The 12,493-nt window shown below is 60.5% G+C and overlaps 1 protein-coding gene across 1 annotated transcript in view; it reads right to left on the bottom strand.

Annotated features, from left to right (window-relative positions):
* The window catches only part of RUNX3 (RUNX family transcription factor 3), a 29,193-nt gene that overhangs the window by 5,155 nt on the left and 11,545 nt on the right, over positions 1-12,493 (bottom strand). Inside the window, exon 4 of the mRNA XM_004425745.3 lies at positions 2,850-3,008. Coding sequence (XP_004425802.2) covers positions 2,850-3,008 — 159 coding nt within the window. The remainder of the gene's footprint in view (positions 1-2,849; positions 3,009-12,493) is intronic.

The raw sequence follows: 12,493 nt of genomic DNA, 5'->3' as shown, positions 1-12,493 counted from the left end.
CGGAGGTGCCTGTGCTCATCTGGGAACCCCAGGAGAGAAGCCTTGTGGGCAGTGCCTTGCACCCCAAACACAGCCGAACATGAGGCTGACACCTCCGCTCTGAGCCCAGGAAAGCGAGTGCGGCCCACCTGACAGGAACCCCATTTTCAAACCAAAGGAAACCCAAACGGGGACCCCAGGATGCGAGAGCAGGGCTGCAGCCCAGCAAACACAGGCCGTGCGAGGTGGGCCTGGGTGTGTGCGGCCCTCGGAGTTCACACGGGCTGTGGGCGGCCTGCCTGGACCTGCCACTGTCCCCTCCCTCCCAGGGTGGTGGGGGAAGCGTCTGCCCTCAGCACCCCCTCAGCTCCTGCCCTCAGCATCCCCCAACCCAGTAGCCCCAGGAAACCAGAGCTGGCCAGGCCGCTGTCGAGCAGCCAATCCCAACACTGGGAGGAAATGTTTATTTTCTTCTCCAAATTGCCCCAGCTGCTGCGTGGCGGCTGAATGAGCCCTTTGAGCTGGGAGAAGCCCCCATTGTGGGCGGCCACAGCAGGAGCGGGGGGCTGGGGTAACGATGGGCTGGGGCCTCTGCACTGCCTGCCAGTGACCAAAGTCCAGGGGTCAAAGCTATTAACAGGCACCAAGAGAAGGGGCAGGGGGTGTCCTAAAGGGGATCCCCAGGATGGCGTCTGAAGGCAGAGGCTGGTCCCACCGGTATGGGAGGGCCAGTGAGAGTGACTCCTCAGGCCTGGCCCTGCCAACAGCCCCCTGCGGCATGCACCTCCTTCTTCCCACTTTATAGATGAGAAAATAGAGGCTCAGAGAAGTGAAGCAACTTGTCTAAGATCACACAGCCAGTGCCTCACAGAGCCCCGATTCCTAGCCAGGTCCACTGACTACAAAGTTCATGCTCCTTCCCTGATCCTGGTGTCAAGGGCCCTTCCTCTCACTCTAAAGCGGACAGGCCTGGGGACGGGGAGGCCTGGCTGGGGTGAAGGGCCACACAGGCTGCCTGAGGCCCAGTGCTGTGGGTGGTGAGGGACGGGCTAGGGGGCCCTGCCTCAGAATACAGCAGAAGGGGAAGGACGGGGCCAGCCACTGTCCCCCACAGGCCCGACCTCCTCTCCTCCCAGTCCAGTGGAGGGAGGGGCTCTGCCTGCTGCTGGGCCAGGCTGGGCCCTTTGGGGCTGGACAGAGGGTGGGTGGCCTGCCGCAGGCTCCCTCAGGCACCGATTCCCAAGCTGTGTCCACACAACTGTGCAAGGGCAGAGGTGGGCTCTCCTTCCACGGGAGCTGCTGAACAGGAAGCCACTGTTCGCCCCACCTGCTGGATTCCAGGGCTCCCTGTCTGGGCCCCAGTAGCCCACTGGGCCCCAGCTCTGCCCACAGCAGGGAAAGGCCTAGAGGGTCAGGCTACGGTATCTCGACAAACGCTGCCCTGTGGGGGACAGGAGCACAGACAGCTTTTGGGCGGGGTGGGCATGAGCCCTGAGTGCAGAGTCCCTCCCGCTGCCTCTTGAGCTCGGACCCCACCTGCAGCCCCCTCGGCTCAGGAGCTGCGGACTGTCTCAAACTCGATAGCCCACGGGCTCGGAGCGGCTGGACCTGGGGCCTGTCCCCACTTTGGGGGCTTAGCTGGACCAAGGCCCAGTTTCCCAGGCCAGAACGGGAGGGGCCCTCTCTTCACACCGAGGGGCTGTATCAAGTCCCCCTGCCCCCTGCCTCGTGCCTGACACACGCGGTAAGGGCTGGGGGCCAGGCCTCCCTGAGCAGAGCGGCCCACAGGCCCCCAGCTCAGCCTGGAGGAGAAGGGAGTGGAGCAGGCAGGAGGCCGTCTGCACCCCCATCCTAGGCTCATCCTGCTCGGGAGCCCCTTCCCTGTGCCCTCAGAAGTATAGGAAGTTCCTGGGGGCAAGTGTTGGTCACTGACGGGCTGTGGCCCAAGGGTGGCCCTCAACCTCTTAAGCCTCCATTCACTCATCTGCCCAGTGGGTTCTCCCCAGGCCCTGGAGGACCGAGAAAGAACGGACCCCCACTGCCAGCCCTTTGGCCTCTGTCCAGGACTGGTGTCCTGAGGGCCAGCCGTGTACTCGGCCTCCTGCGCCCCAACCTACCGCCCGAGAGCGCCTGGAGAACAGTAGTAATTCCTCATCCAACCTCTTCCCAAGCACCTGCTGTGTGCCAGGCGTTTAAATACCCTGGAAGGCCTGCCTGAGGTCTAGCTTCGATTGTGCCTGCTGTGTCCATCCAGGCAGTGGGGACACTCGTCTGGGGCCTCCCTCCTCCTTCCCATCTGGAGGAGTCTCTGCGTGGGGTGGGCACCCCTCCCAGGCGATGCTGCGTGTCTCTGCAGGGCTGCAACATCATCTGACGGTTTACAAGGTTTTCTCGAGTGCAAGAACGTCGTCTGAACGTCACCCGGGCCCAGGCAGAGGCATCCACCACCTCCCAGCTTTCAGAGAAGAAAGCTGAGGCCTGGGAGACCAGGGTGTCCTCAGCAGGGACATCTCTCTCAGGCTCCTTGGGCAAGTCCTGCCCGGTTTTAATGGGTGCCCTGTGGGACCAATGCCCATTTCCCCCAGGGCACAGGGGGCTCCTGAAGGGCAGGGACTGTGTCGTCCGTTCCTGCTGATCCCTGGGGCCAGGCACCACAACGGCACATGGGCGTCAACAAATGTTTGTTGAGTGAATGAACGAGGGGCCGAGCCCAGGACCAGGCACAGAGTAGGCCCTCAGGACATCTGCAGAGCCAGTGAGCACCAGCCGCTGCCTTCAGGAAACAAGGGCGGTGCAGGGCACGGCCTCCCACGAGCTCTCGGTCCAGGGCCCCGTCCATCTCCCGCCCTGCAGCCCCCGCTGGGCAGTACCTTGGATGGGAGTCTGGGCCTGGCTGCTGAAGTGGCCCGTGGTGCTGAGCGAGCCTCGGGGGCTGGGCGTGCTCGGTGTCACCCGCATGCGCAGCCGCTCCAGGTCCCCGAAGCGGTCGGGGAACGCCTTGGTCTGGTCCTCCAGCTTCTGCCGGTGCCCTGCAACGGAGGGGGAGCCCATCAGCGCCGGTTCGCAAGAGTCTCAGGGACGGTGCGGGGGGAGAGAGATGCCTCGCTCCACCGGGAAGCTCTCCCTGAGGTCTACCCTTAGGCCTCTGCAGGGAGAACCCGCAGGTCACCACCAACCTCTTTTCTGAACAGCGAATGCTCATTATGTGCCGCCCTGGGGCTGCCGGGATCTCACCCCTACCTGTGTGGACAGGATTACTCCTGCTTACTCCATAAGTGAGGCGCAGAGAGGGGCTCCAGGCCACAGAGCCAGTAAGCTGTGGACTCAAGATTTGAATTCGGTGTTTAAATCAAAGCCTGTGACCTTGACCTCTACAACACACTCTTTGGCAGAAGGGAAACTGAGGTAACAGGTGTGGGAAAGGGGCTCAAGCAGGCTCCGTGGGAAGCTGGGAGGGAACCCAGGAATGCTGCCGCCCTGGGCCTCTGGGCATCCCAGACCCCTTCCCCCCTACGCAGCTGCAAGAATAAGGGTTGTCGGAATGGGACTGCCAGCTCCAGCCCTGAGCCGCCCCGGGACCCCCCGCACACGCCTTCTCCTCTCCGGGCCTCGGACAGAAGGGGAAATTCGCCAGGATGCTGGGAAGAGGTGCAGGGCGCTGACTGGGGGCTGGACTCCCATCTCTGACTCAAAGCTGGGGACGGGGGACCAGTGCACCTGGCTTGTAGCATCACCCCTGGAGAGCCTGCCAGCATTTCCCATTCCCCCTCTGCCATGGCCCACACAGGAAGGACGCCAGCCTCACCTCCCACGCCCCCAGAGGTGCTGGCAGGGTCAGCGCAGCCATGCCCCTGCCTTCGAGCAGCCAGCTGAGGCCACCCTCAAGGCTTCTTGAATGACATCAGGTTTGCAGCAACCACACACACACACACACACACACACACACACACACACACCTTTTTCAATTACTCATTTTACACTTCACAAGGAACCCATGAATATCTACAAAAATAAAAGCACTACAGATAAGGCTAACGGCTCCTCTGACCCACCCCAAGCCCCTCCCCAGAAGCCCTCAACGTGATCAGTCTGGAGGTCTTTCTTCCTAGCCTTTCTTGGGTTTCACATACATGGAAAACACACAGCAAGTTTCTCATGGAACTTTCTTGAATGGTCTCAGCCTGGCCGTATCACTCTGTAACTTGCTTTCCCAGACACACCCCGGAGCATCATGTTTCCTTTTCTGTAAAATGGGGAGAGGAGCCCCGCCCAGAGACAGAGCAGAGTCCCTGCAAAACCCGGGGAGCCCGCCCTGGGGCAGAGCGAGGGCTCAGCAAGCGTGCGGACGGCGGTGCTGTGTCAGGGGACGGCCCTGCTCCTGCTCGTCACATCCGTGGGGCCGCAGTCCACGCACCGTTCCTCTCCCATGGATACTTGGGTTTTCCTGTTTCCTCCATTATTCCCTCACGTGCGATCCCCCCAGGAACATCCCTGTCCACTGTCCACACCACCCTGTGTCTGGGGGTTCCTCCAGAGCAGACACTAGAAGATTGCTCACTTGGAGGGCCCAACAGTCCTGGGTTCTACTGACCACCCTAACACCGGAAGCTGGCCCATTGTGCTCCACAGGACCCCCGAAGGAGGAGGCCAGGGAGGCAGGGGGGGCCCACCCTCTTTTTACAGACAACAGAACTGCGGCTCAGAGAGGTGAAGAGGCTTGCCAGACGTCACACAGCAAGGAAGGGGGAAGGATTTCCTGGACCCGAGATCCCTTGGAAAAGAAGCATGGGAAGGGGCTAAGAGAGAGGGGAAGGCTTCCCTGAGACATCAGGTCTGCAGTGACATGTGGAATTTTCTAGATTGCCAGGGAGAGAGGAAGAGAATAGATGGGAGGTAAATTCAATCACTCACTGTCCTTTCAGAGGCCTGGAAAATGGCACCCTGGGGGCCCGGAAAAATGTGAAATGATTGTTGGCTGCTGTTGGGAAGGAGGGGACAGAGTCCGAGGCCTTAGAATGGGCTTGATTTCTGATTTTCAAACTGAGAATGTAATGGATTCTGGTACCCACAGACCCCCAGGCTCCCTGCACAGCCCTGCCACAGCTCAAATGGGCATCTGAGAGCCCTCAGAAACAGAGCAGGGAGTCCTAGGAGCCACAGTGGGCTCAGCAAGTCATCAAGAACCAGGGAACCCCAATTTCTCCTCCAAGGAGGCCCCAGGGACACTTGGCAGCCTGAATGAGATCACTCAGCCTCCATCCAGGCCCCCCGATGCTGCCTCCCAGGATCCTTGGCAACAAGAGAAAAATGTGGGCTGGAGGTGAGTTTGGCTGGACCTCGGGCTGCAAACTAAGATGCCTATGGGGGTCAGACAAGTCATGTAAATGAGGCAAGTGGGATGGGTGGGGACTGGGGCAGACTGGAGAGGATGTGTCTTGGAGAAGGGGCAGTTGCCATCCAGTCCAGCTGACTAGTGCCCTGATGCGGGTGGGCCCAGTGTTCCCAGAGCTTCCAATTTACCAGGAGAAGCCGTACACCTGCTTTTATGTGACATCTTCCATATTTTACATGTTGGCAACTAATTCAAATACTGAAAAAGAAAAAAAAAAAAAAAAAGCCAACCAACCACTTTGCAGGACATGTCAGTCCTGCCAGGGCTGCCAGTTTGCAAACTCCAAGTTCAAGACTTCTTTTTCTGGTTGGTTGTGTCATCTTAGTCACTGAGCACCGATTAATGGATGTCCCTCGGGAGGTGGTCTCTAGGGGAGAGTCGCAGGGCTCAGCCCTCTGACCTGACAGGCCTTGGAGGAAATGTTGCCCTTGCTGCCAAGGCCACTGAAAATGGCAGGGCCAGAGGACAAATGAATTCAGAACAATCTCAACAGGCAGGAAGCCGGCCGGATGGACGTGCAGACCGCAGACTGACCTGACAGCAGCTTGGGTGCAAAGGATCTGGGTGTCTTAGGCAACCACAAGCTTGAAGTGAGCCAATGGGGCTACACAAAAGCCAGCGCAAAACCTCAGGCCTCGTTGTTATCGTCACTGGCAAATAAAGTCCCGTTTCTGAGTCACACTGTGTACGAAGTGTTTACAGTCACTCCTGTGGCCCGGCGGAAGGAGGGCGGGGTTCACAGCCAGCCCAGGTTCGAGGACAGGCCCTGCCATTGCAGTCTGGTGGCCTCACTCAAGTCACACTCCCTGTCCCCACCCTAAGCCGCAGTGTCCCCATCGTGGCACCCTCACAGGTCATGATGCTGGCCAAACAAGGTCTGTGGACACTCTGCACACATGGGTCACTGCCATTGCCACTGTCTCTTCTGCCCCTGCTTGTGCCAAGGGAGGCGGGATTATCACCCCCACGTTAGGGACCAGGACACTCAGGCCAGGGTGTTAAGTCGTGTCTGGGATGCAACACCAGGACGGCAGAGCCAGCCCTGGCACCCAGACCCCTGACTCCAAGTCCAGTGCTCTTTCTCTCCACACTTTCCTTTTTGCTCCTATTGTACAGATGAGGCCACTGAGGCTTCACAACAAGACCTGTGCTAAGTGGCTGTTCTGGGACCAGGATATGAGTTAAGTCACCTGGCCCCCACCATATGCTCTTCTGCCCTCACACAGGGCAGGCTTCCTGGAGGAGGGGAGATTCAACAGCACTTCTGGAATTGCTTCCGTGTGGCCGTGGAACACTGGAGCCGCTGCCAGGGAGGGGCGAAGGGATGCCGTGGTGGCTCCACGTGGCCGGGGCGCCAGAGAGTCTCGGAGCCACGGGGCCCAGGCCTTCCACTGGGAGCAGAACGGAACTTCCTGAGCCCGAGGAAGGAAGATGGGCCTGCAGAAAAGGCCTCTTTCATTCAGCTACCCACAGTGGGAGCCAGGTGGGGAGCTCCGGCCTGCTCACTTGGTCACCTGGGGCCCAGTCCATGTATACTCTGTGCCTCAGTTTCCCCTCTGCACAGCCTGCTCCCTTAGGCTCCTCTAGCTTTGAAGGTCCCTGGTTTAAGACTGCAAGGATCAGCCACTGGTCACAGTGGGGATCCCGGAAGAAAAGAAGGCAGGGCTGCTTGCTCCAGGGTCCACCCACCACCACCTCCTCTGCTGCTGTTATTCCCAGGGTTTCTAGAATATTCTCTGCCTCCCTCACATCAGGGCCACGGCTCAGGCACAGCCCCTGCCAGGAATGCTTTTCTGTCCTTTGGGGCCCAGGCCAAGAGCCCCTCCTCCAGGAAGCCCCCTTCTCCCAGCACCGAGTCCCCACAGCACCTCTGCAGGCTAAGAGCAGTAGCTGGCAGCCATGGAAATAAAAACAGCAGCCGACGCTCCCTGAGCGCTTCCTCCACTCTGGCGTCTCAGCAGCCGACACGCATGGCCTTGTCTCACCCTGGGTCATCCCCGGGAGGGAGGGCTGTGGTCCCCATTTAACAGGTGGGAAAGCTGAGGCCCAGTGTCATGGCCAAGGTCACACAGAAGGCACCTGGCACCTTCTCTTCCTGGAGCCCAGCCTTCAGGAAAGGAGCCTGGGTTTTGAAAATCGGGCTCCAGACCACGAGTGTCAGGGCCCAGCCCAAGCCCAGGGCACAGAGCAGCTCTCTGCAGGCCCAGGAGGGTGGGCCTGGGGAGAGGAAGAGGGCAGGGTCTCAGTGGACTCCACCTGCGCTGCCTTGAGCAGAGCTCTGAAGCTCAGCGCTGAGAGTCCAGCTCTCTAATCATGCCCTTCTCTAACCCACCAAGTCCCTCTCTTCCTCTGTGCCTCAGTTTCCACACCTGTGAAGTGCTTATCGTACTGTCTAACCCCTGAGGGTGAGGATGAGCTGGGGGACAGACCCCATGTGTTTAAAATTAGAGTAATTTGCAGGGAGGACAGAGAACACTGGGGAAAGCCCCACCTTGGCCCAGGGGACTCGGCTCGGGCTGCCCATCAGCCTCCAACAGCTGGGCTCGAATCACAGACAGCCCCTCCAACGTTGCCTTGGTTAGTGACCCTTGTTTATGCGGGGGCAGGTCCCCGCCCGCCCCTCCAGGGCCCAGTGTCCCAGGCCTGTACCAGACAGCCCCCACCCTCTGGGCCTCAGCTGTCTCATCTTTAAAATGGAAAGACACTCTAACTCCTGAGGGCGAGGGCAGGCTGTGAGAATTCAATAGCCTGCCTGGTCCTGGCCCTGAGGGAAGGCGTTCTGGGCTCCACGACCCCTCCCCAATGTGTCTATATAGTTGGGGGCCCAACCTCACAGGTGTGGGGGAAGGAACACTGGGCCCAGCCAGGCTGGGTGATTCACCCAGGGCCACACAGCACAGGAGAGCCAGAGACAAGGGCTGGATTCTGGGTTGGGGGGCTCCCTTACCACCATCCCCAGGGCATCCCTCCTCACCACCAGCTGGGCCAGCATGGGGTCCCCACACCTGCCAGGTACCTGATGCTTCTGGGGGAACCAAGCCATCAGGGCCATGCCCCTGCCTTCACTGGCCCAACACAAGGCCCTGTGATGGGAGCAGCAGCCACTTCAGCAGGCATCTAGGACATGCCAAGCACTGTGCAGGTGGGCCATGCATACTGTCTCCGAGGGCCTCAGCCTCCTGAGAGGCTGCTACCGTCACCCCCATATTACAGACGGGAACGTGGAGGCACACGGTCAAGGTCACGCCTGGAAAGCCAAGGTCCACTGCGTGGAGCTTGGCTGCTCAGGTCTTGGCTTCCCACAACCTCCAAGAGAGGAGGGCTGGGCTGCCTGGCAATGCAGTTGGCCCGGCAAGAGGCCAGCTCAGTGTCCTGCCTCCGCTGGGTGGGAGGGGGACGGGAGGCCAGTGGAGGCGGGGAGCGGGGAGCAGCAGAGCCGGGCAGGGCCACAGGAACAGCGTCGTCCGCAGGGAACAATGTGGGCCCCAATTATGGGGCCCTTCACCCATCTGAAGCCACTCGGCCGCCTCCTTGGCTGCCTGGCCCGGCCCTGGTGTGGCCACAACCCAGACACAGCAGCCACTGTCTGCCCAGCCGCGGGGTGGGGCACCCGGGCCCAAGGCCCGCTCTGCGGCCTGTCAGGAGATTTACACCCGACTCTTAACAACCTCGCGGAACGGCAGGCGGGTGCTGGGCCCAGGGTGGTCTGCCGTGAATCGGCCCCCTGTGAGCAGATGAAAGTGGGGCGGTGGCTGGGCAGGGAATGGGGCTGGCGGGGGGCCAGCGGGCAGGGAGGCGACTGGGGCTTCCAGCGGCCTGGGGTTGATTAGGGGAACCCAGAGGTCTGAGGTTAACCCCTTCCCTCCCGCTGGGCACACTCCTGGGGGATCGTGGGGGCCCGGGAGCCGGCGGGTGCCAGGAGCCGCTGCCCCTCCTGAACCCCGGCATCCCCCTGCCTCCCAACTGTAGGACCCTCCAAGGCCTGGCAGCAGCTTAGGGCCCCTTTTCCTGCCCGTGCCCTCTGAGCCCCTAGCCCCCATGTCCTTCAGGCCTCTGCTCAAATGTCACCTCTTTAGGAGCCTCCCTGTCCCTGTCCCCTGCCGTGTCCCCTTCCCCACACTCTGGCCCCTCCTCCAGCTTTGTTTCTCCTCACAGGACCTCTCACGACCTGAAGAGACATTAGCTAATCACTTGTTTACTTTGTTTATTCAACAAATATTTACTGGGCATCTACTGTGTGCTCACATCTGTGTGCTGTGGTCTACACCTGTGTGTTCCGGGGTCTACACCATGCTTGGCAAAGCTGAGGGAAGAACCTCTGCCCTGTGGAGCATACACAGTAGTGGGGGAGATGGAGAAAAATGAAATAAGTGAGCGAGCTATAGAGCATCTCAGAAGTGACGAGCACTCGTGGTGAATTAAAGTCCGGAAGGGTAAGGGGGTGGAGGAAGGCTGTGTGTGTGACTGAGACACGGTGGTCAGGGTGGTCAGGGAACGGCTCACTGAAAAGTCTAATGAAGACCCGAGGTGAGAAGGAGTGAGCCACATGTCTGGGGGTGTCTGGGTGTTCCAGGGAGAGGGAAGAGCAGTGCAAAGGCCCTGAGGCAGGGGTGTGGCCGCCAAGTTCAAAGACAGGCCTGAGTAGCGTGAGGGAGGAGGGGTGTGTCAGAGAGGAAGGGGGTGGTTACCGATACAGATCAGGTGGCGCCTTGCGGGCATGGTGACAACAGAACTGTTTACCTTCTCACCCCACTCCCAGAATGTGAGACCCGAGAGGGCTGGAGCCCGTCTGCTGGGTTCACCGCAGTGTCCCCAGCTCCTAGAACAGTGCCTGACACGTGGTAGGTGCCCAGGAAAATATGTGTTGAAACCATTCCATGCACATTTTGGGGGAAAAAGGGCCCCCAGGCAAGATGCTGCAAACACCCCCTCTGCCTCTGGCAGGATTAAGAACCTGGTCCTACTTCCCCTTTCAGGTACAGCACCTGCTAAGCCTGGAAGACGGGTGAGTGGTTCCCACACCGTGGTCCACGCCAGAACCCCCAGGCCCTGCACGGCCTCCTGCCCGTATCCTGGATCCCGCTCAGCCGCCTGCTTTTGAACCAGCCCCCAGTGACTGTGTGGGACACCAGCATTGAGAACCTCAGAAACCGAGGCCACACAGGCAGGAAGCCACCAAGCCAGCCTTCAAACCCAGCCGGCCACCTGGCTGCAGATGGGGCACGCTCCGCAGGGCACCAGAGGGGAACGACCAGGCCACAGAACCCACAACCCAGCCTCAGGGATCTGCAGACTCCCACTCCTTGGCTCCCAGGACTGGCACCTATTCCACCTCACCCCACAGAAGGCTCAGCCCTCACATGGGGTCAGGGGTCACGAAGCAGGAGAAAAGCCCAGAAAGGAAATCCTGTGATAATCCACAGGGGCTGCAGGGCACTCCCTGTGGGCAGCTCACAACAACTCCCCAGAGCAGATGCTAATACCATCCCCATTCTACAGATGAGCACACTGAGATGGGAAGGCCCTTTCAAGTGGCCTTCGCTTCCCTGAGCCCCGGGCTGGAGCCCCTGGGGTGCACTGAAGCCCAGCCTTGGGCAAGTGGCTCTCCTGGCCCGGCCCCTCCTGGGGTTGCTGAGGATCAATTAACAGAGACTTTGCCCGGGGTCTGGCACACAGGGACCCCTTGGTGACCAGTAGCGGTTGAGCTGGCCTCTCACTCCTTACACGTGGGGAAACAGAGGCCCAGAAAGGGCAAGTAGTTGTCCAAGGTCACAGACTGAACGTCAGGTTGGGGCTGGAACCAGGGTGCTGGTGAGACCTGACCTGGGGGCCGGGGTGGGGTGGCGGGCACGGGAGGGCAGAAGCAACAGGTCCCCAGCATGGGAGCCCTGGAGAACGGGCCCCGCCCACGTTTGCTCTTTCCTATTAATGAGCTTCTGTTAAGATTTTATTTGAACAAGGCACTTTAAAACCACTGATCTCGCCACCGCCGAGGCCTAGAAAGGGATGCCCTCTGCCTCAGGGCACACAGCAAGCCCGGCCTCCGACTCCGGCCTGTCTCCTGGCCCAGCTTCTTTCCCTCTGGCCTCAGCTGCCTCGTCCTGTGCCACCCCTTCCCCCGCCAGCTCACCCCAGGAAGGGGTTATCTAGGTCTGGGGGACCCCAGGAGAGAAGAGAAGGCAAGGGATTTGACTGGGGGCTCCCAAGGGCAGGGCCGAGCCTCCACCCTCCTCCAGGGGCCTCAGTGGGGGAGGTGGGCAGCTCTGGGCTGGGTGGGGCTCATCATGGGGGCTCTGAGGGATTCCAGGCATGGCCCGGCCCCTGGGAACCTTCCCGCAGAGCTCCCCCACCCCCGGCTCACACGCCTCTGCACACGGGTGCTCCCTGCTTTGTGGAGTGGCTCCTCAGAGCTGCAGCATCGCATTAGCCCAACTGCAGCTCGTCCACTCCGATTCTGCTCCTGGTTACTGACAGCAGAACGTCACCTCCTTCCGTGGAGACTTTGTACCTCTATTCCCAGGGCCTGGGCTTCTCTGCAGCCAGCCTGCTGCTAACCAAGACAGGTTCCCCATTGACTAATGGTGGTGGTGGGAGTGCTGGGGGTGGCCAGGTATCAGGGATAACATAACACCACGGATCCCCTGACTCACAAGGACCCTCCCTCTGCTAAAGCCAGATGCTATCCACAGGCCTGCGGGGTGGGTGGTATCATCCCACTTCCTGGAGGAGGGAGCTAAGGCCCAGAGAGGTCAGCGACTTGCCCAAAGTCCCCCAGCCAGGGAAGCTGGCTCAGAATCTGCTCTCTGCACCATGGTGGCCTATGGCTCACAAGGGCGTCCCAGCCACCACCACCTCGAGACTCCTGGGGTCACTGACCCAGTTCACAGATGACAAAACCGAGGCCAAAAAGGAGACGTGACTTGCGCAGGGCCACAATGCTCAAGGCCAGGGGCACAGACCCGTCCACGTCCAATCCCAATAGGAACTGGGCCAGAGCAGGTACTGGCTGGGAGCGGATGCCTGTGGGCCTGATGACCACGTGCAGGAGCTCAGTGGAGGCCAGAGGCAGCGGCCTTGAAAGGCCTGGAGGGAAACTCTCCTAGTGCCGCCAGGGCCAGCTCT

Source organism: Ceratotherium simum, chromosome 22 (genome assembly GCF_057802395.1).
Source record: "Ceratotherium simum simum isolate JZ-2026a chromosome 22, ASM5780239v1, whole genome shotgun sequence".
Classification (NCBI taxonomy): domain Eukaryota; kingdom Metazoa; phylum Chordata; class Mammalia; order Perissodactyla; family Rhinocerotidae; genus Ceratotherium; species Ceratotherium simum.
The sequence above is the reverse complement of the archived record's forward strand: the minus strand, read 5'-3'. Positions and strand labels throughout refer to the sequence as shown.